This window comes from Rattus norvegicus, chromosome 10, assembly GCF_036323735.1.
Source record: "Rattus norvegicus strain BN/NHsdMcwi chromosome 10, GRCr8, whole genome shotgun sequence".
NCBI classification, from domain to species: domain Eukaryota; kingdom Metazoa; phylum Chordata; class Mammalia; order Rodentia; family Muridae; genus Rattus; species Rattus norvegicus.
The window spans coordinates 83,603,616-83,628,878 of NC_086028.1; the positions used below are offsets into that span (position 1 = coordinate 83,603,616).

Genomic DNA, 25,263 nt, shown 5'->3' on the forward strand with positions numbered 1-25,263 from the left:
GAAAATGTGCTCACTTGTAAGAACTGTACATAAAGACCATACAGTTACCAGGACAAAAAGAGTGTAAAGAAATCACAACACTGCTTACTGTTTCCAACATGGTGGGCATGCAAGTAAGTAGAGCTTTTAGCACAGAAAAGTTATTTTAAATTACCAGAGAGGGGAATTTCTACATTAAGGTTTTGGTTTCTCGAATATAGTGGCAGTAGGCGTTATATTAGTGGTCTGAAGAGACACTTGGGTCCATCCAAAACGGAAACTGTACCTCATGTGAACCTCCTACATGCTGGCTACTCTGGAGTTTTTTTCTCCCCTTATTTTGAAGAGAAGACTATATGGAGACAACATGAGAATGGGATACACAAGAGCCTTTAATACATGCATGTGCATGTCTATACGCGTGAACTCTAAGGGGCTGGAGAGATGGCTCAGCGGTTAAGAGCACTGACTGCCCTTCCAGAGGTCCTGAGTTCAATTCCAAGTAACCACATGGTGGCTCACAACCATCTGTAATGGGATCTGATGCCCTCTTCTGGTGTGTCTGAAGACAGCTACAGTGCACTCACATACATACATAAATCTTTTAAAAAATGAACTATAAGATGAGTAAAATAAGATTTCCTTAATGAGCAGAGTCAAGACGTTGAATGTAAAGTATGCCTTCTGTTTGTATTGTGCAAATATTAGAACAGTGCATAAAACAGAATTTGATCATAGAATGACATGTCACGGATGGGGTATTCGGAATGAAATGTTTTCTGTAAAATATACAAGCAACACCTAAAAGGCTATCAGCCCCAGTCCAAAAAAAGATCCCCCTGTCACCATCTTACCCTGGAGACCTGAGCACAGCGACAAAGGGTAACAACATCCAGGAAAGAAAATATCCTAAGAAGAAAAGAGAGACAAGCTTTTATCATTTTTTCTCACTCTTATAGATAATCTGTCTTTTACATAGTCTCTCTCATGCCCGCCTCATTATGTGGTCCAAGATGGCCTTGACCTCATGATCCTCCTTCGATAGCCTCTGGAGTGGCAGGCTTACAGGTGTGCAACCACTGTGTCTAGTTTTTATTTTTTAAATAAAAAGCTTTAGTGTATAAAGTAACAGGTTTCGTTATCTTTTCATTTATGTATATCCCTATACCCTGCTCAGTCACCCCTCTAGGACACTCTTTCCTCTTCCCCCATTTTGCTAGTCCCCCTTCTATCCCCAAATAACTGATTAAGAAGTTTCTCTTAGATTTAGCCTATAATGATGTAAACAGATTACTTAAACACACACACACTCACACACACACACTCACACACACACACACACACACACCTACACCTCCATCACCCAGAGGCAGTTCTTTCAAATACAAATATACCCTGAATAATTTGCAAAAATAATTCTTTCACCTTGAAAGAGAGCAGTGGGGGCACCCTCATATGTAAAGTACGCATAGCCTAAGCATTGGCTCTCATTGTGTAGCCATTCCCACCAACCTCAACCTGGATCTTGTGCAACTGAAACTTTGTATTTAACAGTAACTTGCCATTGCCTCTTAGCCCTCGGCAACCCCATTCTTCTCTCCCGGAGAGAGCCTGCTATTACTCCATGTGTAAGGCTGCATACCAGTTCACGTATAAAAGACAACATCCGTACATCCATCAATGGGTGACTGTGTTGCTTCCCTCAACTGGTTACTACAAATTCCGTTTCTAGGTACACAAATACCTGTTTTGAGTCCCTGATCATTTCAGCTATATACCCAAAAGTAGACTCCTTTGTTGTTCTGCTATGCATCAGTTGTGCCATTTAAACAACTATTTATCGTGAAAAAACTTCCGATTGCTCCATCTTTGCTAACATTTATATTAATATTATTATTGTTATTATTAGTCTAATTTTTGAGATATGGTTTCTCTGTGTAATACCACAGGCTGCCCTGGAACTTGCTCTGTAGACCAGGCTGGCCTCAAACTCAGAGAGATCCATCTGCTTCTGCCTCCCAAGTACTGGGATTATAGGCATTTTCTACCATGCCTGGCTTCTTGTTTTTACAGCCACACAAATGGCTGTGAAATAAGAATTGGTATCTAGGGGGCTGGAGAGATGGTGCAGTAGTTAAGAGCACTAACTGCTTTCAGAGGTCCTGAGTTCAAATCCTAGCAACCATACAGTGGCTCACAACCATTTGTAATAGGATCCAATCTGGTGTGTCTGAAGACCATGACAGTGCACCTACATGCGTAAATAAATATAAATATAATCACTGTAAAAGGTCATTAAAAAAAAGAACTGTTATCTCTTTGTGTCTTTGTGGTTGTTGTTTTGAGGCAGAATCTCGCTCTGTAGACCTGGATAGCCTCAAATTCAGGACAATTCTCCTGCACTGGCCTCCCGGTACTACATTTAAGTTACCACACAAAGTTTGGGGATTTTCTGATGTGTTTCTTGGCCATTTGCATGTTTTCTTTGGAAATCCACCTATTGAAGACCTGTGGTTGTTTTAAAACTGGCTAGTTTGTGGACTTTCTTGTTGGACCCTGAAGTCCTTTGTACCCTTCATTACACATGCATTTCCTGCCACACTCAGACTGCCTTGTTATTGCTGTAGCATCTTTTTTTTTTTCTAAAGAATTATTTATTTTATGTATATGAGTACACACTGTAGCTGCCTTCAGATGCACCAGCAGAGGACACCAGATCCCATTACAGATGGTTGTGAGCCACCATGTGGTTGCTGGGGATTGAACTCAGGACCTCTGGAAGAGCAGTCAGTGCTCTTAACCGCTGAGCCATCTCTCCAGCCCTGCTGTGGCATCTTTTAATGTGCAAAAGCTTTAAATTATGATGCAGACAAGTAGCTTTTCTTTCATTTTCTGAGTTTGGGGTGTCATAGTCAAGAAACCATTGTTAGGGCAACTTCAGGGAAACGTCCTCCTGTGCTTTATTCTAGCTTGTTATGTTAGGTATTGTGCTCAGGGTTTGTGTGCGCTGTTGGGATCAGTCACAGGCCCATGAGCATGCGGCCCACGACCTAGCACTGAACTCCACTTCTCCTCTCCTGTTACTTCTGTCCTTTCCCACGTGGATGATGGCTTTCCAACTTCATCGGAGTTCCCTTATAAATGTGTAAGCTACCTGTCAGAGTAATTTGACAACAATGTGTGCATGTGCTGGGGAAGACTTCCTGACGACCTGTCCTACTGGAATATGTCTTCTTTCAGGATCACACAACTAAGGATTTTCCCTTCTGATGCCAACATTGCAGAGTTGTCCTTTCCTCTGCAGGACAAGATTTCACTACATAGCTGCGCTGTCTGTCATGAACCCCACCCTTCCACCTCAGCTTCAGAACGCTGACCCACAAGCACGCACCACGCCACCAGCTGCAGAAGGTGTCTGGATGATCCAAACAGTTGTGGGTGTCAACAGGAAATAAAGGACGGCAACAACAGTGAACTTACACTTCCCTTATGTGAAGGCTGTGTCAACCCACAGCTTTCTTTCCTTCCTGAGATACGGTTTAAGGATGACCTTAAACTCACCCTGGTCTACAGAGTGAGAGCCCTGGGACAACCAGGACCACTTAGACCCTGTTTCAACCTCCCTTCCCCCTAAAAGACAGGAAACCACAGGAGAGGTGGGCTGGAGGGATGGCTCAGCACTGGTATCCTTACAGTGCCTCCGGGTCTGAGTCCTGGCACCCGCGTGGTGCTAGCCATGTAACTGGGATCACACACCTGAACTACCAGGCTCCCCTTCGATTTCTGGTATATTTTTATTTGCTCCACATGAGACTGATTACAGTTGGTCCCGAGTTAGAAGGGTTAAGTGAGGAGCAACAGGACAGTAAACCCAACTGCTCTACATCCTGCAATGTCAGCAGAACACTCCAGCAGAAGCCAGACAACAGCTACGATGAGATAATGAAATGGGTGTCAGTAGGGCCTGGGCCACAGCTTGGTAGAGTGATGGGCTAGCTCATGAACCTGAGTTCCACCCCCAGAAACACACAGCCCATCCCCACTGGCCTGTGAAGAAAGGGAGGAATAACAAAGAAACTGGAAGCAGCAGCAGCAGCAGGCGGCTGGCCTCAAACTGGTAGGTAATTCTCCTGCCTCTGTAAGTGCTAGATTTACAGATAGATGTATACCAGTCTCTCTCCTGTGCTTGCTGTTTTTCTGTGACAGGGTCTCAATGTGTAGCCCAGGCTGGCTCCAATTCATACAGATTCAACTATCTCTGCCATCCAAGTGCAGGGATTAAAATGTATGCCACTCCCTGCAGCATACACACACACACGCACACACACACACGCACACACACACACACACACACACACACGAATATACATATATATGTACAACCTGTAAGTCTTGTCGCTACAGGTATCAGAAAAAGGCATGATATCCCTTGGAACTGAAGTTATGGGTAGCTGTGAGCTACAACGTAGGTGCCTGGGATCAAACCGGGAGGCACTGTGAAAATACCAGTGCTCTTAGCCGCTGAGCCATCTCTCCAGCCCACCTCTGGTTTCCTGTCTTTTAGGGGGAAGGGAGGTTGAGACAGGATCTGAGCGGCCGTGGCTGCTGCCTGTGTTGCAAGTAGAGGTGTGTGCCAGCACTCAGCCTTTTCATGTGTTTTTGAAATGATCCTCTTGTCACAGAAATGGAGATGGCACACCACACACCTGAGCTGTTAATCTAGGTACTTTCAGCACCACTATCTTAACCACAATGATATTCAGCGGCATGCAAGCCTTATTCAGTCGACGCTATACAGAGCACATAGAGTGCTATGTTAGACTTCCAATGCCATACCGAATACCTGATAGTCACAATTCCATGTTTTGTGAGACACTTACTTGGTTGTGCTGTTGCTTAGATCATTGGTGAAGTGGGATGGTAACATGCAAGGGACATGTGATAGGAAGCAAAGAGAGGCATGAAGTATCCCCCTCAAGGGCTCACCACCAATAACTTCATATCCTCCTCTTAGGCCCTGATTCCTAAGGGTTCTTCCACCTCCTAATAGAACCAAAGACTAAGGACCAAGTCTTCAAACACATGGACCTTTTGAAGACATTCAAGATCCAAACTATAACAACATTTACCTTCTTTATTACTTATATTACTATTGGAACTCTCTGGAAAGTTCTACTGCTCTAAGTTAAAGAACTTCTACTGGACGGACGGCTCAGGGGTTAGGAGCACTTGTTCTGGCAGAGGATTTAGATTCAACTCCCAGCACCCACAGGTGGCTCACAACCATCTGTAGCTACAGTTCCAGAGGATCTAATGAGGACGCTAGACATGGTGCACATGAGTACATAGAGGTAGAATACACATAAAATAAAATAAATGATAAACTGAAAAAAAAAAAGCCAAATGCTGCAGGATATTTGAGCACACTGTGAACCCTGAGATTGTTCAGTTTTACAGGTAAAGTTAGTTAGTAGAAGGAATCACTCATGTTACTCCAGGTGAGTAGCAGACGAAGTGATGAATTCGAGAAAGAGTTGACACAAAAGGATAGGCCCAGCTCTCGTGAGAAGAGAAAGGAAAGCCATTTAAGGGAGAGATAGAGCGAGAGAGAAGCGAGAGCGTGGTTCTGACAGACATCTGTAGGAAGACAAGCTGTGGGGAGAGCAAGCTAGAGACAGGGAAAGACAGAATGAGGCGAGGATGAGAGCAGACTGCTCGGGTTAGTTTCAGGTAAAGGAGAGCAATTCAGGAGAAGCTGAGAGAAGCCAGACTGAATCAGTCAGCTTGGAGAGGAGTTTGAGTCAGAAGAGCTGAACTGAATCAGCCAATCAGAGATCAGTGAGAACAAGAAGGGTGAGTATTCAGCAGCAAGTCTCAGAGGCTGAAAACATTCTAGGCCTTCACAGACTGTAAGGAGGCTAGAAGCTTCCAGGACTAGGCCTAAGTCAACATATAGAGGCAGCAAACTTTAGAGACAACAGTTACTACAGGGAAGTAAAAGTTATCGACACACAAAAGTGAGAAAAGCAATGGTTTTGATTCTCAGAACCCACGGCAGCTCACAGCCATTTATAACTCCAGTACCAGGGGATCCGATGCCTTCTTCTGGCCTCTGTAGTTACTGTAGACATCTGATACACAGACAGACGTGCAGACACATACACACCTATAAAGTACTGTAGGAATACTAATGACAGTTCTCTCTGTTTATCCTGGGCAATGCGGAACATCGTTTTCTATGCAGAAGCCATCACACCCAGGCTCTGTGGTGAATGAATGCCAGCCACGCACGGGAGCTAGGAGGTCTTGCTGCAATCACAGGCTCCCTGTGACGATGAACACAGAGGATGAAGATGAACAGGCACCACGGCTATGGGATGGGAAAAGCAGAGCTCTCCTCCCAGCCTGACCAGACGCTTCCTGATCAGGAAGCCCCGGGGAGTTTTCTTTTTTTCTTTTTGAAGAAATACAAGTGGGTAAGGGATGGGCCTGGTGGAGAACACCTTTAATGCCGGTGCTCAGGAGGCAGAGGCAGGCGCATCTCTTGAGCTTGAGGCCAGCCTGGTCTACACAGTGAGTTTCAGGACAGCCAGAGCTGCAGTGGGACCATGTCTCAAACAAAACAAAACAAAAACTGTAAGATAATGTTTTACTGGGGTAAAGTCATGGTTAATAGAATTCTTATTTTCTAATAAAAATGGTAACACTATTACATGTTTACCTAAAACACAGAAAATTACCTTTGATCCACAACTAAACTAAGAATATTTTCAGTCATGACATCTCATAAGCGTCTACAACTCCAATTTCAAGGGATTCCTTGCCCTCTTCTAGCTTCCAAAGGTACCAAACATGCACACGGTCTACACAGTGCACCCAGATCCCTGAAGTAAAAACTAAGGAGGGAGAAGTAGACAGACTCAAAGAGTCTTATTCTTGCTTTTTTGTGTTTTTGAGACAGGGTTTCTACAAAGTCCTGGCTATCCTGGAACTCTGTAGACCAGGCTGGCCTCAACTCACAGCCATCCTCCTTCCTCTGCTTTCCGGAGTGCCACCATGCCAAGACAACTCTAGGAGTTTGAGTCATCTTGATGTACAGCTTGCACTCCAGGCCAGCCAAGATGACAAAAAACACCAAATAGCAAACAAATAAAAGAACATTATACCCCAGGACCCATGAGAAAGTCACAGTGCTGTAAAACCTGTGTAGAATGCACGTCAGTCAAACCGCCACCGTGAGCTCAGACCGGAAGCTTGGTGTGCGGGTTCAGCTTAGGACCCACGAGACGGAGTCAGGATGATTACTGAAGACTCCAGGCCACTCAGTTACGCTGGGAGGACTCTGGAGAGTACTAGTGGACAGAAAGTAAACTGGAACTTTGAGAGGGAGATAGTTCATGAGGTGACTAGATAGTACTTTTATCAGGGAATAAGGTCCTTATAAGGACCTTTTTCTTTCTTTTTTGTATGTTTGTTTTTTTTCCAGACAGGATTTTTCTGTGTGGCCCTTGCTGTCCTGGAACTTAACTCTGTAGACCAGGCTGGCCTTGCACTCACAGAGATCTGCCTGCCTTTGCTTCCCAGGTTCTGGGATTAAAGGCCCATCAAGTGGACCCTTTTCTATCTTTGATTAGGTTACAATGTACTGAGAAGGTGATCACCAAGTATCAATATCTTGACCTTGTTTCCAGAACTCTTGAGAAATAAACTTCTGTTCATCATGTAATGTTTTATCTAGGTCAAATATTTTGTCATAGCAGTGCAGATGTCTGAAACCTATCAAAAGGCTGGCTGACAGAAACCGCACTTGAGGAAACTCTAACCGAAGGAGGCTCATAGCTTCTTTTGTGTGTTACATTCTGCAGTGGGCACTCTGGCTCTCCAGGGTCTGCTTCCTTCTAGCTGACTAGTGTGGCTCAGTTAAAGTGACTGGTTCAGGTTTAGACTAACTGGGCTACAATCTGAGAAAAGATGTTACTAGGGATCAATATTAACTATCTCTGCACCCAGAGCAAACATGGAAAGACAGTAACTTGGTATTTGCCAGTGGCCATTAAGTAACCTATAAGGAAAAACAGCTCTAAGGCCAATAACCAACTGGTTACCACAGAACTCACAACTTGGCCTAAAATTGTGCAGGTCCCTAAACCAGTCGACCTGATAGCCTGGTTTATTTTTGTGTATTACTTTATCTGAGACAATCCACATACTGGTTGGTTGGAGTTGAGAGTGTTAACTATTGGCAGTTGAAAATAGCTTCAAGCCAACTGACAAATCAGAAGCTTGCATTTTTCAGAAGCTAGTGTTCCCTTAACTGCTGTACAGATGCGACAAGGCGTCCACGGAGAAAGGAATGAAGCATTTCCTACAGTTCAGTTCTCCCTCTGACTTGCACACACATTTTGTGGCATCCAAATGCCTCGCCTGCAGAGTTTTCTGCAAAGCCAAACCCTACCACCTTCCAGACAAGACACTCTCTGAGTACCAGTTACAACTCCAGCCCCAGGCAACTGCACTCTACTTTCTGCCTCCATGGGTTTGTCTATCCAGAACATTTCCTATAATCGGGATAGTTATTAGGCCCTTTGTGTCTGGCTTCTTCCGATCATGCACACAGGTCACAGGATACATCTACACTTTGTTCTTTTTAAGATAAAGAAACAGTCCAGTGTGTGGATTTATCACAGTGTTTGCTCTTCAGTTTATAAATAACTGTGTTATTTATGCTTTTGACTATTATCAATAGTGCTACTACGGCCATTTTAACGTCTTCGTTACATTTATTTATTTATTTATTTGGGGGCAGCAGCCCTAGGGAACCCACAGAGGTCTTTGTGCACAGTGGCAAACAGCTTTCTTTGCTCACAGAGCCACTGTACCAGTCCCCATCCCAATTATTATTACTGTTCTAGCTATAAAAGTGGGAATGCTGGTATCTCTAAATGTGGCTTTTTGAGAACCACCAGGCTGGGTTTTCCACAGTGGCTGCACCAGCAATTCAGGAGTGCCAGCTCCTCCTCCTCACACGCCCACCCACCGAGGTTCTGGTCTGCTCTGAATACAGTTCAGTCGGCCTGTCATCTTCTTGTGGTCTCAGACTCCTGGACACTGGGAACATGTGTGAAGGCATCACCATGTTCAGCAAAAAAGGGGAGCTCGAGTCCGACTGTTGGGGTTCATACAGTTGGGTCCTCAATGTTGGGGTCCGCATCACTGTTTGTGTCCACACTGTTGGGGTCTATACTGCGACTTTTTTTCTAAGTTTGAAATTACTGAAGAAAACATCTTTTATGCTATTTTTATTCATTCATTATTTTTTGAGACAGGTATATACTAAGGTCACTACGTAGCCCTGGCTATCCTTGAACTCAGATCTGCCTGACTCTGCTTCCCAAGTGCGGGATTACAGGTGTGCAGGCCACACCCTGTCTACCTTATTCATCTACATGAGTCATGCCTCAAGTATTACTCTAATTAAATTAGAAACCTTTCTAGAAAAATAATTTAGCTATGTGAGAAAAAACTAGAATCTGACAGCTTGTAATTGAGTGTAAAAACTTTAAGCCACAAAGATGACATAGTGAAAATTGTATTCACTTCTGTACCTGCAGGGTCATGAGATGTTATGTGAGCAATGCTCTATGAATAGAGGGATAGGCAGATTGACGTTAACACTCCTGACTGTTGGGTTATTACATCGAAGGAGCATTGCCTTTAGAGTTAGAAACACGACAGGGGCTGTCTTCACTCAATAGGACCTGTACATTTTCTCTAAAATAATAATGAAAAAAATCACAATAAAAATGACAAATGACATGTGTTGTCACAGGTGACATAACAACGTAGAGCATCTGTGAAACAGTTCCAGCTTCTGAGACTTATAAACTAAGGATGGTGGCAGCACGATCATAGCACTGGGGAGGAGGAGGGACAGCAATCAGGCACAGAGGGACAGCCTGGGAGAAGACCCTATCTCAGAAGTAACAAAAAAACAAAACGAAACAGCTGAAGAAACAAGCAAAACCACTCCGAAGATAAAAGTTACATAAAGAGCAAAAATAAAAATGAATAAACGGAGGCTGGAGAGATGGCTCAGTGGTTAACAGCACCACCTGCTCTTCCAGAGGTCCCGAGTTCAATTCCCAGCAACCATATGGTGGCTCACAACCATCTATAATGGGATCTGATTCCCTCTTCTGGTGTGTGTGAAGACAGCTGCAGTGAAGTCATAAAATAAACAAACAAATGCACAAACAAACTCATCTAAAAGCTACATCATAGGGAATGGTGCCATTTGCCTTGAATCTCAGTACTCAGGAGGCACAGGCAGGAAGATCTGTGTTTTGGAGTTAGCCTGGTCTACATAGTAAACTGCAGGAGAACCAGGGCAATACAGACTCTGTTTCAAAAACAGCAAACCAAAAACCATCACATATAAATCGTCTCAGTGACTCTGTAATTCAACAAATGGGCCAGGGCTGTAGCTCACTGGCAGAGTGCCTGTCTAGCACGTGCTTTTTAAGCCGAGCTGTCTTTCCTTATTTTACCTGCCAGCCCTCTTCCGCTCGTTCCTTTCTTCCTGGAGATGATGCAAAAGCAGGAAGGTAAGCATATGCTGTGCTCACAACATGGCTGACTAGGTTGGGATCTTACTCTTCCACACAGATAGGGTTTAGAAGTCTTTTTAAATCTTTCATTGATGGTGAGAGGGCCACACTATGATGTTTGTGTACAGGGCACAGAACTTGTCCTTCATTCCCTCTCTACTTCTACTTGGGTTCTGAGAACAAACTCAGTCCTGTTTTGCAGCAAGCGCTAAGGCATTCTGTTTGTTCAAATACAAGATACCTTTACACAGTTCATTGAGAGTATCAGGCTTGCCGTGTGTGTGGTGCATACGTCTAATCCCACTGCTCTGGCAGAGTTTCAGGCCAGCCAGAGCTATGACTGGGCATCCAAGAAAAAAAAAACCTCTCATGTTCTACTGACTAATGGAGACTAATATTGCTCATTACTAAACAAAAAGCTGTTCAATTTCATATTAAGTTTTTTATCTTCACGTTTTGAGAAAGGGCTCTTGGCCGTGGCTGGTCTTGAATTGGCTATATAGCCAAGAATGGCCCTCACTTCCTGATCCTCTGCCCTCGCCTCCCAGGTATCAGCACACTCAGCCCAGACTGTAATTTAAAGTATGAGCGCTCTGCTGCATATACATCTGGAAACCAGAAGAGGGCATCAGATCCCATTACAGATGGTTGTGAGCCACCATGTGGTTACTGGGAATTGAACTCAGGACCTCTGGAAGAACAGTCAGTGCTCTTAACCACTGAGCCATCTCTCCAGCCCCTTTGTGTTGTTTCTTTTTTGTTGTTGTAGTTGGTTTTGTGTGTGTGTGTGTGTGTGTGTTTTGTTTGTTTGGGTTTTTTGTTTGTTTGTTTTGGAAACAACATTTTTCTATATAGTTCTTGATGCATAAAGTCTCCCCCTCTGCATACACACACTGTGTAGACCAGGCTGGCCTCAGAGATCCACCTGCCTCTGACTCCCAGTGCTGGGATTAAAGGTGTGCACCAACACATCTGGCTTCAGACTGGATTTCTAATAGATCCATGTCAACGATGTCTAATAATTATTAAGTAACAAAACATGACTGACAGCCATATATAGCACGGAAGACACAGACAGTTGTACTCAGCCTCCATATCTGTGAGCATCCCAATTGTCTAGGGCACCCCAACACATCACCCAACCAATACCACATCCAGATGTGATCATATCCCTATATAAAGCAGAAAGACAAAAGAACTATTTAGGCTTTTTATGCCTTTTACCCTGAAGATAAGATGGGGGGAGGGCATTTAGAAATATAAAATCTGAAAGAGAACACATAAAACACAAATAGTGAAAAGTAACTGCTCCAGAGTGAGTCAACATAAATTCTACACAAATTTGATGAGTTCTGAATACTGCAAGCAAGGACCAGAAGAGGGCATCAGATCCCATTGCAGATGGTTGTGAGCCACCATGTGGTTGCTGGGAATTGAACTCAGGACCTCTGGAAGAGCAGCCAGTGCTCTTAACCACTGGGCCATCTCTCTAGCTAACCAGGCTGCTTTTTACCGAAAAAAAGAGCCCAGTCTAGTGGCGCACACCTTTAAGCCCAATATTTCAGAGGCAGAGACATGGGTGTCTGAATCTGGTCTATAGAGGGAGTTCCAGGAGAGCCAAAACTATACAGAAAAACTGTTTCCAAAAAAAAAAAAAAAAAAGGAAAGAAAAGAAAAAGAAAAAAAAAAGAAAAGAAAGAAAAAGAAGTGTAAGTGTGCCCCACTGCAGGCAATATACGGGTGCCCTGAAAATGAGGAACAGTGGCATCTCATCAAGTGAGTCCCCAGCACAGGTGACATTTTTTTTTTTGGTTCTTTTCTCGGAGCTGGGGACGGAACCCAGGGCCTTGCGCTTCCTAGGCAAGCGCTCTGCCACTGAGCCAAATCCCCAACCCCCACAGGTGACATTTTAACAGCAGTAGGAAAACAGCATTACCAGAACTACTGTTGGGAGTTTTTCTACTTATCTTACAATAAGGTAAAAACAAAGGCAAGATGCAAAATCATATGCAGGTCTGAGTTTAAACACTGCTATTAGGATTTTAAAAGTTGTCACTGGCTGGAGAGATGGCTCAGTGGTTAAGAGCACTGACTGCTCTTCCAGAGGTCCTGAGTTCAAATCCCAGCAACCACATGGTGGCTCACAACCATCTGTAATGAGATCTGATGCCCTCTTTCTGGTGTGTCTGAGGACAGCTACAGTGTACTTATATATAATAGATAAATCTTTTTTAAAAAAGTTGTTACAATAAATTTAAAATTCCAGGTAATAAAGACCAAGCAAGTATTACCTCTGACCTTCTGATTTGATGCATGATCCCATGAAAGCTTTGAACATTGCCTGACACATTTGTAGGATACAATGTCAAAAAACGGTTGGACTCTCCTGATAAACACTGCAAAGAGAAAACTAGCAACAAGTTTTTTCTTCACATACAAATATATATGCTACTGATGGATGCAGAATAAGGGCCCAGACATACCTTAGCAGGAGTTCTTTGGGAAGTTTTTTATTGATTACGGCTTCGTCACTGTTTGAGAACATCTGTAAAACAAAACAAAAATCACTTCATCAGACATTAACATTGTATCGTGTTCACAGTTTGGATAAAATTCCCTCAAGAGAAATGTTATGAATGAAATGAGTGGGGACCCAGCAAACCGGCCTGGGAAGTAAGCACTGCCAAGCTTGATGATCCTAGCTTCACCCCTGGGAACCACGAGGTAGAAGAGGAGAACCGAGGGCTGCAAGTCACCCACTTTCCTTCCTCCCACGTGTGCACACATTGGAAGTACCATGGGGACTGGGGAGATGGCTCAGAGGGAACAAACACTAGCTAGCCTAAGTCCAACGATTCCATTTCCCGAACCACAGTCAGACACAACAGCCCCAAGGTATGGTGGGACAATATATCAGTTTCCTAAACTTCGGTAGCTTTTCTATCTAACCGAGCGCCTACACTAATCTACAGAACTTGGAGGCTGCCTCCCCTCTAAACTCAGAACTTCCCCAACCTCTAAACACAGCAGCCTCTCCTCTGCAGTCTGAAAATGGTACCTTATTTGTCCTGTGAGTTGCGGTTGGATCTCCTACCCCAGCCTCTCCAGGCGTGAGTGTCTGGGATTAACTCAAGTCCTCAGGACTTTCTACTGAGCCCTGTTCCCAAATACTGGAATGTTATCTGACCTTGAACTCACAGATATGCCTGCCTCTGCCTCCAGTGCTGGGATTAAAGGTGTGCGCATCACATGGAGGTTTGTTTGTTTCACATGAATGGGTACTTTGAATTCATAAGTTTGCCATATGAATGCTTAGTGTAATGAATCCTCTGGAACTGGAGTTACAGATTATTGTGACCTGCCATGTGGGTACTGGGAATTGAATCTGGGTCCCCTGAATGACCAGCCAGTGTGAGCCATCCTTCCAGACCAATTCTTTTTCCTTTGTTTTTGTTTTGAGAGACAGGGTTTCTCTGTGTAGTCCTGGCTGTCCCGGAATTCTGTAAACCAGGCTGGCCTTGAGATCCTTAAGATCCACCTGGCTCTGCCACCAGAGTGCTGGGATTAAGGACCTGTGTCACCCCACACAGAATGCCTTCTTACCTTTCTGTTGTTAGATTCCTGAATTTGATGTGCTACACTGTAACTCTGCACAGCTAAGTGCATAAAGACTCCCCCTCTGCATTATCCTATGAACCTACAGCCTCTGCTCTCACTCTGCCCGTGACGTGGTTCTGCTGTAAGAACCCACCCACCTGCTTGCATGTGGACACACTGACTGGTCCCCAATATTGTCTCATTTGTCCCAAAAGTGAAAATACAGTCTCTGGATTCCCCATGCTGTGCCTTTCAACTATATAACATTTTATGTCCTTGCCACAGACCTGGAGGGCACTGCTGTCCTAAAAATCCTGAGTTTTCAAAATTAGAAACATGGATTATGTCTCCATTTATTCAGGATTACCTCGAATTCTTCCAATAATTCTGATAATTTTTTCGTTGTAAGCTTTTAATGTTTATTTCTAAAGTACTCACTCTCTTTAATGCTAATGTTGGCTCACAGTCCAGCCTAGGCTACCCCACTCTGGTTACTCAGCACAGCACCCCCCACCCTTTCGTTTTCAGCCCACTCTGCCTTTGAGTCCAAAATACATCTTTCTACACAGCATAAAGTTCAATCTTATTATCTAGACTTACAACCCATGTCTTTCAAAAACAAAACCAAACCAAAAAACCCAACAGGATCTCACTGCTGTAACCTTGGCTGGCCTTGAACCCACAGGGATTCACTTGCTTGTTTCCTAAATGCTGGCATTAAAGGCCAGCGCCACCACACCCAGCCATAAGCCATGACTTTTGGCTCAAGTGTTTAGCCCATTCCTAGTTGATTCGGCACGTCTAATCATTCTACTTGCTTTCTGCATTATTTTATTTTTTTCCCTCCTAACAATTTTCGGAGTGCCCTCTTCAGTGATTCCTCACAGGCCCAGGACAGTTTTCATCCAGCGACTCTCTTGAGGGGTTGGTTGCACCTCATCTTGTTACAAGCTTCCAAGAACTCACTGGTGAGTTCTAGCCCTGTTCCTCTTTTACTTTCTTCATGCTTTCCAATAGAAAATTTCTGTTGTGCCATTATAATGCCCCCATTATAAAGATTTACTTATGTTAAGTGTGTGCTGTTTTGCATGTGTGTGTGTCTGCACCGCACATGCCTTACTGCCTGTGGAGGACAGAATAGTGAGCCGAGGCCCCTGGAGTTCTGGAGTCACCATGTAGCGCTGGGCATCAGAACTGCTCCTCTGCAAGGAAAGTTGGTTTTTTTGTTGTTGTTTTCTTTTCCTGTAGCCCAGATTAGCCTCAAACTCATTGGTTCACTGGCCTCTGCTTCACAAGTGACAGGGTTAAAGGCATGTGCTGCCATGCCTAGTAAGTTTTCTCAACTGCTGAGCCATCTCTGTCCACTAATTCCTTCGTGTAAAAAAAAAATTATGTTATTTTCATAACTGTTGCTCTAGCAGTGCCATTATGCACCTTAACTAGCCACAATGTAGGTCGTATTGCTTATTCCTACAAACACAGAAACTGCACTCTAAGACTTCTTTTTCCTTTTGCTATTATATATTTATCTGATAAACCCCAACTATAGTTCTTAATTACTCAACTGTCTTTCAATTCAGTCAAGATAATAAAAGAACAATGTATTTATAGTCTTTTAAATCTACCTCTGTAATTAACATTTTCAGTGCTTTTTTTCCCGAGTCACCATCTGGTACCACATCCTTCAAGCTTTAATAGTTCACGTAAGGCAGATCTGCAAACAACAAATGTCTTGGTGCCTGCTTATTGCAGTTTTAAAATTTTTTTCCTCTAATATTTTGTTTGTGGTTTTTTTTTTTTTTCTATTTTTCGGAGCTGGGAACCGAACCCAGGGCCTTGCGTTTGCTAGGCAAGCGCTCTACCACTGAGCTAAATCCCCAGTCCTTGTTTGTGTTTTTAAAACAGGGTTTTGATCTCCAACCCAAGCTAGCCTTGAACTCATATGCCTCAATTTCTCAGTGTATTTGGGTTCTCTGAAGTGAGAGTATCAGTAGATCACCCTGCAGGTATATGTCTGTGTATCTATGTATCTACAGAACTGTATCAACAGATTCATATTGCAGAATTGTAGAGCTGGTGCCCTAAAGTGGGGTGGGGTCAGGGTGTGGCTGCTATGATGTCTAAGGGTAGGAAAGAGATGTGTTAGTTTAAGAGATATGGGGAGGGAAACAGCAGAAATTTTTTTTTGTATAAACAAACCCCTTAAAGTGAACACATATGGGGTTGGGGATTTAGCTCAGTGGTAGAGCGCTTGCCTAGCAAGCACAAGGCCCTGAGTTCGGTCCCCAGCTCCGAAAAAAAAAAGTGAACACATATAATTAGTCATCATAAATTTATTGGCACGTAAGGATTAAACACAGGGCCTTGCATATACAAGCATTTATTTCCAACCATTTAAAAACTTTTCTCAATTAAAAAAAATCCATCTCCCTTTTTATTTGTGCATGGAGGTGCATGCCATATACACATACATAGCTCAGAGGAGAGTTTGCAGAAGTCAGTTCTTGCCTTCTCTCATATGGGTCCCAGGGATGGAAACCAGGTCCTTTGAACTCCTGAGACATCGGGTTGGTCCGTGTTTTTTATTGTTGAGACAGGGTCTCATTGAGTTCCCCAGCTAGCTTCTAGCTTCAGGCTCCTGGGTGGCAGAGATTGGAGGAAATGTATCACCACATTCACTCAAAAAATGTTTGTTTTTTTGTTTTCAAGACAAGGTTTCTTATGTATTCCTGGCTGTCCCTGAATTCACTCTGTAGACCAGGCTGGTCTCTAACTCAGGAGATGCGCCTGCCTCTGCCTCCTGAGTGCTGGAATTAAAGGCGTGCACCACTGCTGCCTGGCTCTGAAAAGCTTTTTTAAAAAGAGTAATTCAAATAATGAATTGTTTTTAAGTGTGCATTTTAGGATATCTCAGTGCATTTTAATGTACTTAAAGCTGCTGGGCTATCACCCTCTTCTAGTTCTAAAATGCTCTCTATCCCTCTGCTGTGTCCAAATAGCAGTCATTGGGAAACCCTGCTGCTCTCTTATAGTTCAGAACGTCTACTGATTTTCTTCAGGTTATAAATTTTCTTTCTTTTTTTTTTTTTTTTTTGGGGGGGGGGTTAACCCAGGGCCTTGCGCTTCCTAGGCAAGCGCTCTACCACTGAGCTAAATCCCCAACCCAGGTTATAAATTTTCTTATGCTTGTTTATTTCTTACAAAGGGAACGGAAATGTGACGTTTTATGAATCACTGGTCGTTTGTTCAATGGTTTTGGGATGTATTGACATAGTAGCAGTACTTTGATTCTTTTTAATAGTTGAATAACAAACAGGTCTTTTGTATATGCCACTTTTTCTCGTTCATTCATGATCTTAATAGCCTTCGAATATGGTAATACTGTTGCTTTAGCATTTATGTGAGTAGCTATTTTTAATTCATCTAGGAATGGGGTTATGGTCATGTGACATTTTGACACAATTTTAAAGGAATCATTAAACTGATTTCTATAGTGGCTACGCCAGTCAACATTTCTGTCACAAATAAGGCTTGATATTTCTCTATACTCCTGCCTACACTTGTTTGGAACAAAATATCCAGCGCTGGGATAGAACCCAGGTCTTCACTGTACACAGAGTAGGCAAGTAGCCTACTATAAGCTCCAGACCTATTCAATCCTTTAATCTTAAAATTGGGCTGTTTTATTGACTAGGAAGGGTCCTCTGTAGTTCTTAGACACAAAAGCTTTTCCATACACAACTTACACACTTTTTAAAGGTTGTCTGTTTACCTTCTCAAGGGTATAACTTAATAACAGATAGGTGTCTTATTCTGTTGTTTTCAGAACAAAAGATCATGTGGAAACAGGAATCAGTTGACTGGAGCCCCCCCCTCCCGTCTAATAACAGCCTATTACACACTCCAAAAGCAGTCAGCTGCCAAAGGCTGCAGCCTCCGAGTGACCTTTTAAAAAGAGAAACAAAACTGCCAGGGCAAACTCAATTCTTCCAAGCTACTTGATGGTGACTTAAGATTGAATATTAAGATTACGGAGTGTTAGAGAACAACTATTACCCCCCACCCTCACCCCTAAAAAAAAGGTTCTTCACTGAAAAAAATGTACGACCACTGGTCTCATTTTCACAGATCTGAACAAACTTTGGAACATCCAATGGCAGCCTCCCATCGGTTAAAGCTTTATGGCATCTGAAATATTCTGGGGAGGGATTAGGACAGAATACTCATAAAGAGATCCATAGCTAAAAGCTAGATTTTTTTCTTTTCATTTTTCCTTTTATTCTTTTTCTTTCTTTCTTTTTTTTTTCTTTCAAGAAAGAGACAGGTTTTCTCTGTGTTGCCTTGGCGGTCCTGGAACTCACTGGGTAGACCAGGCTGGCCTCAAACTCAAGAGATCTGCCTGCTTCTGCCTCCCAAGTACTGGGATTAAAGGTGTGTGCCACCACCGCCCAGCTGAGAAGATTTTTTAAAAACACTTTTCCTATAAGTAGTTTTCATAAGGTTATGTCATTCCTTCATTCAACCAATACCAGATGTTTTTTCAATTGGCTGGTTTTATTGCCAGAATCCAAAAAGAAAAATATTTTTGTATGCTAAATAAATCTGAAGGAAAATAAGCTTACAATTTCTCCACCCAATATAACCGCTCTTTAGAAACAAACTATGACCAGTTATTACCACATCATGAATAAACCTTTTCTAACAAAGACATTTCTAGATAAAAAACACCAAGAAAGGAATACGTGTAGAACACACGCACATTACAATAGGCCACGCTTTCCACATTGCACACTTTCTAATGTCTGACTCAAACAGCACACATTATGCTGGTCTCCATCTTGTCCACACTTCTCTACCTGCATTTCAGATAATGTTGTTTTACGTATAAGGCATATACACGCATGTGCACACATGTCCACTGCATGCATGGGTAAGAAGGGGATGTCAGGTGTGTGTGGGGGGGGATTTCACAGGTGTGGAGATGTTTTCCAGCTAGGATGGCCAGGCCGTGAATCCTAGCAATTCTCCTTGCTCTGTTCCCCAGGTCCAGTGCTGGAGTGACAGGCATGCAAGACCTCACACAGCTTTTACGTGGGGTCATCACTATGTGCTTTAAGTGCCCAAGCCATGTCCTGTGCTCTCTTTACACACTTATTCTGTGTTTCTGTTCCACATTTTGTCTCCTTACTTGGTTTTATTGTCATGAGCAACATTTTAGATCCCTGAGGACTCCTGAGTTCAATTCCCTTTGGAAGCAGAAAACGCCTCTGCCAGTGTCTTCTGTCCTCCACAGGACACTGAGCATGTGCTACATACTCTGGGATTCCAATAAAATCACACAGATTCTATCAGTCCTGCCTTCTGGAGGCATAATTACTTAAAACACCATTTGTGACTGTTATAAGAAGTTAAGAGGCAGTGGGGTGATGTAACTGTGGTAGAGATGGTGAGACATAATTGGATTCTTGCCGTGCAGGTCAGGAAGCCCTTTCTTGCACAGGTCTTTAATCAGTGCTAGTCTTTGCTTCTGTTTTTTGAGCAAGGTTTCTGTCTTATATAGTTCTGGCTGGCCTTGAACTCATAAAGATCCACTTGCCTCTACCTACCCAGTATTGGGATTAAAGGTGCAAGCCACCAGGCATAACACAAACTGAGTAGCTTTTAATGACAGCAAACCCTGTACCAGCGCCCACACGCAGGTTCCAACTGTTACTCCAGTTCCAGGTGAGCCAAGACTGCCTTGCAGGCAAAATACCAATACACATAAAACGAAAATAAATAAATCATTAAAAAAATTAAAAACAAAAGTGTAGGGCTGGAGAGATGGCTCAGTGGTTAAGAGCACTGACTGCTCTTCCAGAGGTCCTGAGTTCAAATCCCAGCAACCACATGGTGGCTCACAACCATCTGTAATGGGATCAGTGCCCTCATCTGGTGTGTCTGAAGACAGCAACACTGTACTCCTACATAAAATAAATCTTTAAAAAAATAAAAAATAAATAATAAAACAAAATAAACAAACACAGACGGTCGGGATATGGCGGTACATGCCTTTAATTCCAGTACTTGGGAGGCAGAGTTAGGCAGATCTATGTGAGTTCAAGGCCAGGTCTTGAAAAAAAAAAAACAAAACAAAGAGAAAAGTAAACATACTTTTCAAGTTCAGACTTGGGTCCTATCTCAGAGACATTTCATATGTGCCAATAGATGGGTCACTGGCTCACACACAGGCACAAGGCAGTAGGCTTGTCTGTTGTTTTGAGACAAGGTCTCGATATGCAGCCTTTAGCTGGCCTATGCCTAGAATTGGCCTCTCTCTGCCTTGTGCTGCTGGAGTTGAAGGCATGAAGAAAAGGGCTTCCTGACCTGAATGGCCAGAACCAAACTATTTCTGTCCATCTCTACCACAGTTACTGGATACAACATAGCACTGTCTCCTTCTAATTTCTTATAATAGTCTCAAATAGTGTTTTATATAATTATGTCTCCAGAAAGCAGAAGTGCACTTTACATCTGAGGCAAAACTGGGGTTTTAAGGATGCTAAGCAGATGTCTTTCACTGAGGTTCACCTCTGGCTCAACAGGTATTTTCAAACAAGCCGTGTGACATTCTGCTCGCACAGATCCTTGTGCCTTACTTTGCCAGAAACAAATCCTGAGTTTAAAGGTCCTCAAGGCCATTCATTCATAATCTTCCCTACCCCCCATCCACACCAGCAATTCCATAAGTCTCTGCACTGCACTTTTGGTCCCAGAAGGTACTAGCATTTTACACAGTATCCTTCATACCTATCTCCCCTAACTAGATTTTAAACTCCATTGTGACAAGATTCTGCCTGTTTTGTCCATTTTTACATCTCCTAGTATTGGCAGCAGCAGGCACCCACAAGGCACTCAGTAACTATTTGATGGCTGAATTAGTCATTAGTGTGGAACTGAACTGGATGTGATGATGCCATAATCCTGGCACTGAGGAAGCTGAGGCTGCTGAATGATCACGAATTTCAAGTCAGATGGGGGAAAGGGAGGGGTGGGGTGGGGCGGGGTGCGGTGGGGCAGGGCGGGACAGGAAGGGAAGGCAAAGCTTGACTGCCTTAAAAACTGCCTTGTTGGCTAGAGAGGCGATGCCTGAGCGGGCGAGAGCTGGTCTGACAGGTGGTGTTGGATCCCAGGACCCACTGAGGAAAAGAGGCTTTCAAGTGTTGTTCTGACTTTCACACATGTCTTGTGGCACCCAAGTACCCAACCCCTCTACCAGATGCAAGAGGACCTCAGAATACCTCTTCCTGCTGGGAGTGGTGGCATGTGTGCCTTTAATCCTAGCACTCAGGAGGCAGAGGAAGATGGGGAACAAGGAAACATGAGTGTGTGTGTACTGCTGACAAGGACCAAAGCCTCAAACTCCCAGGGCCGGCAAAGCTTCCTGCGCTGAGGCTCAGAGGCATGGCAGGTTACAAGTGCTTCTGCACCAACTGCTCAGCGTGTGCCAACCTAGAAACTGCAGCCTCTTCCTCCAGGACGACTGCAGCCTGAAACTCCTCTACAGAGAGCTCTTACCCCATCCATCTTGTATGAATCATTTTAAACTAAAGCCAGTTGGGGGGCCTGATGTAGCAAGAGGTTTGGGCTCTACCTCAGCATGACAAAAACAGGAGTGCCAGAATGTGTCCGTGATCCTAGACCAGCACTTTGGATGTGATGTAGGAAAGCAGGTCCTCAAGGCCATTCTTGACTATTTAGTAAGTTCAAAGCCAGACCAGGGTACAAAGAAATATGTGGTGTTGGTAACTGAACAGATGGAGGAATACAGGAGGTCAGGGATAGACCTATCCTGGGTTTATACAGTGAGACCCAATCTCAAAAAACTACCGATAGTCACATACTCCTGTAATCCCAACACTTAGTGAACAGAGGCAAGATGATGAGAGGTTCAAGGCCAGCCTCACCTACACCTGATTATGTGGGCAACCCCGGCTACATGAAACCCTGCCTTAAAAACAACACTGGGAAAACGGACTATTGTAGCATGTTTTCTCACCTATAAAGTAAGAGAACAAGGGGCTGGAGAGATGATGGCTCAGAGATCAGGGCACCTGCTGCTCTTCAGAGGACCTGGGTTCCAAACCGCAGCACCTACATGGCAGCTCACAGCTGCCTGTAACTCCAGTTCTAGGAGACTCAATGCTCCCTTGTGGCCTTTGGGGGCACCAGGCACACATATGGTGCACAGACATACATGCAGGTAAAATATTCATGCACATACAATAAAAATAAATTTTACAGTAAAATTTACCTAAGAGATGTTTTAAAACAAAGTTCAAATTAAATCATAAATATAAACATACTATTTAATGTGTAACACTCATACACATAAAATAAAAACTATTTTCCAACTAAGTTATCACAAATGTCAAGATGCCACTTAATGTATTAAAAACACTAATAGTTTATTATTCAAGACCTGGAGAGGGGTGTGTGTGTGTGTGTGTGTGTGTGTGTGTGTGTGTGTGTGTGTGTGCGCGCGCGTGCATGCTTGAGCCCGTGCACGCACGCTTACAATGCTTGTCCAAATTACCAGGTCAACACAAAGTAAGTTAAAAAATATTGTTACTTGAGTTAATTGTTTAAAGTAGTTGACTTTCTGGGGAGGATCAGCAAAATATTCTATATGAGGATCATATCATTATAAAGAATAATTCCTAAATTGTTTTCGAAGACATATCCATTGTCTTTGTCTCAAAAAACAATAAAAAAAAAAAAAACCTGGGTGGGTGTGGGGTGGGGTGGGGGAGGGGGAATCTCAGAGGCATGGCAACTTGCCTGGTGCTTGAGGCCCTAGACCAAAAGAACAACAACAACAAACAAAACAACCTCCCCCCAAAAACAAACAAGCAAACAAACAAAAATCCAAACCAAAACCCCAACAATAATAAGTATATACTCCAAAATAATGTTCCAGAGTCACTAGGGAGTGAGTGCTACTTCTTAGCTATGCTTTTTTAACCCTGTTTCTTTTCTAGTTAAATCTCTGGTGAATGTCTAGCCTCAGAGAAGCAGCAACTTTAATTAGCTGTCTCATTAAAAGTGTGTTTTGAGCTGGGCATTGTGGTGCACACCTTTTCTCCCAGCACTTGGGAGGCAGACGTAGATAGATCTGAGTTCAAGGCTAACCTGGTTCTACAGAGCAAGTTCCAGGACAGCCAGGGCTACATAGTTTGAAGATTCTCAACTTTCCTGATACTGTGACCCTTTAATACGGTTCATATTATAGTGACTCCCAACCATAAAATTATTCTCATTGCTGTTTCACAAATGTAATTTTGCTACTGTTACAAATCGCAATGTAAATATATCTGTATGTGACCTGGGATCGTGACCCGCAGGTTGAGAAACTACGTTTTAGGGGATGTGTAATGTGTAAGATAACTTGTGTCAAATTTGAAGGCCACACAGGTTCCCCATTTACCTTTAAAAAGTGGGAGAGTTGGAGTTGGAGATTTAACTCAGTGGTAGAGCGCTTGCTTAGCAAGCACAAGGCCCTGGGTTCGGTCCCCAGCTCCGAAAAAAAGAAAAAATAAGTGGGAGAGTTATAGTAAAGAGAATTCATATTCAACTCTTTCTCCTTAATAATGTAATTATAACTCAGAAATCACTATCGAACAGTGAGAGTTTAGTGCTTAATTTCTTCATAGCCTCAACTCAACTCAGGTTATGACAAGGAAATAGATATTGGAAATCTTATTTTAAAGCCATAAAAACAAAGTTAAATGGTTTTCCTCAGTGCTCAATGTGAGTTCACAGCTATGCCAAGATTAGGTCTCCTGAGATCTTGATTCCTATATTTAAACCACAGTTTTCTGTCTGCGTAAGGGACTGATCAACTCATATGCAATTTATGTCACTTAGTGCCCATAATCCACCATCTCAGAAACATAAGGTCTCTGTGAATACAATTATTTTGGTACTGATGGCCTGAGCGTTCTCAGTCCCTGCTAGCATATCATGAGGAGGCCCCGGGTTATTCTTCCAGCTCTGTAAAACTACAGCAATAAAAATAACACAGTAAATACCATTATTCTCTTTTGTTTTTGATACGTCTTGATTTAAAAACATAGGCTAGTCTTGCATTCATTTTATAGCCCAGGATGGTCTTAAAACGACAACAATTCAGGGGTTGAGGATTTAGCTCAGTGGTAGAGCGCTTGCCTAGGAAGCGCAAGGCCCTCCCCAGCTCCGAAAAAAAAGAACAACAACAACAAAAAAAGACAACAATTCCCCTGCCTTAGCACCCGTCAGAGTTGACTGTCTGTTGTCTGTTCCACTTATGAGACAAAGTCTCAAGCATGCCATGCTGACTGCAAACTTCCTATGAGGGGAGGCTGCCCCTGCACTTCTGATCCTCCTGTCTTCACCCCCGAGTTTACATGGCACTAGGTAGCACTTGAACCCAGGGCCTTGGCTTAACCAACACTCAGCTGTAAGTACACTCCCACCTCCTCCATTCTGTAAGGAATGTGCTGACTTTGCAAAGCTGTACTTTTCTGTTGGACTTTTAAAGGCAGGCCTACATTTCAGAGGTGTTTATATAACACAAGTCAGTTGTGACTAAGAATACTGAATATTAATGAAGCCTCTTATCTTTGTATGTTACAGTTCATGACGATATACTAGGAAATTATAGCATTTTTTTTTTTTTGGTTCTTTTTTTCGGAGCTGGGGACGGAACCCAGGGACTTGCGCTTCCTAGGCAAGCGCTCTACCACTGAGCTAAATCCCCAACCCCGGAAATTATAGCATTAAGCACATATTCTAAATTATTCAAAGAGAATTTCAAAATATCAGTTTTCTACAAGTGAACTGCAGAAGTAAGTTGTAATGTGACTTTCTTCATACATAAACTTATAGAGCGACACACGGAGCATGAAAACAGGTTCTAGCCAGCTGTGAAGGATGAGTGTTGGAGTCTCTGCCCCACAGGCTCCTTGATCAAAACACATCTCTTGCCTACACTCAGCTCTGTCCTAGCTTTAGTGTCCACAATTAACAAGCAAAGAGCAGCCAGTTTCCGGGGTGAAGCTGA

General features: G+C 43.2%; 1 protein-coding gene across 13 annotated transcripts in view; it reads right to left on the reverse strand.

Moving 5' to 3' along the window:
* Fbxl20 (F-box and leucine-rich repeat protein 20) overlaps positions 1-25,263 on the reverse strand; it is a 62,985-nt gene that overhangs the window by 26,578 nt on the left and 11,144 nt on the right. For 8 of the 13 annotated variants that reach the window (NM_001401500.1, XM_039086778.2, XM_039086781.2 and 5 more), the window contains 2 exon segments: positions 834-888; positions 13,070-13,131. In NM_001401500.1, the coding sequence (NP_001388429.1) occupies positions 834-888; positions 13,070-13,131 (117 nt within the window). 13 annotated transcript variants of the gene reach the window in all.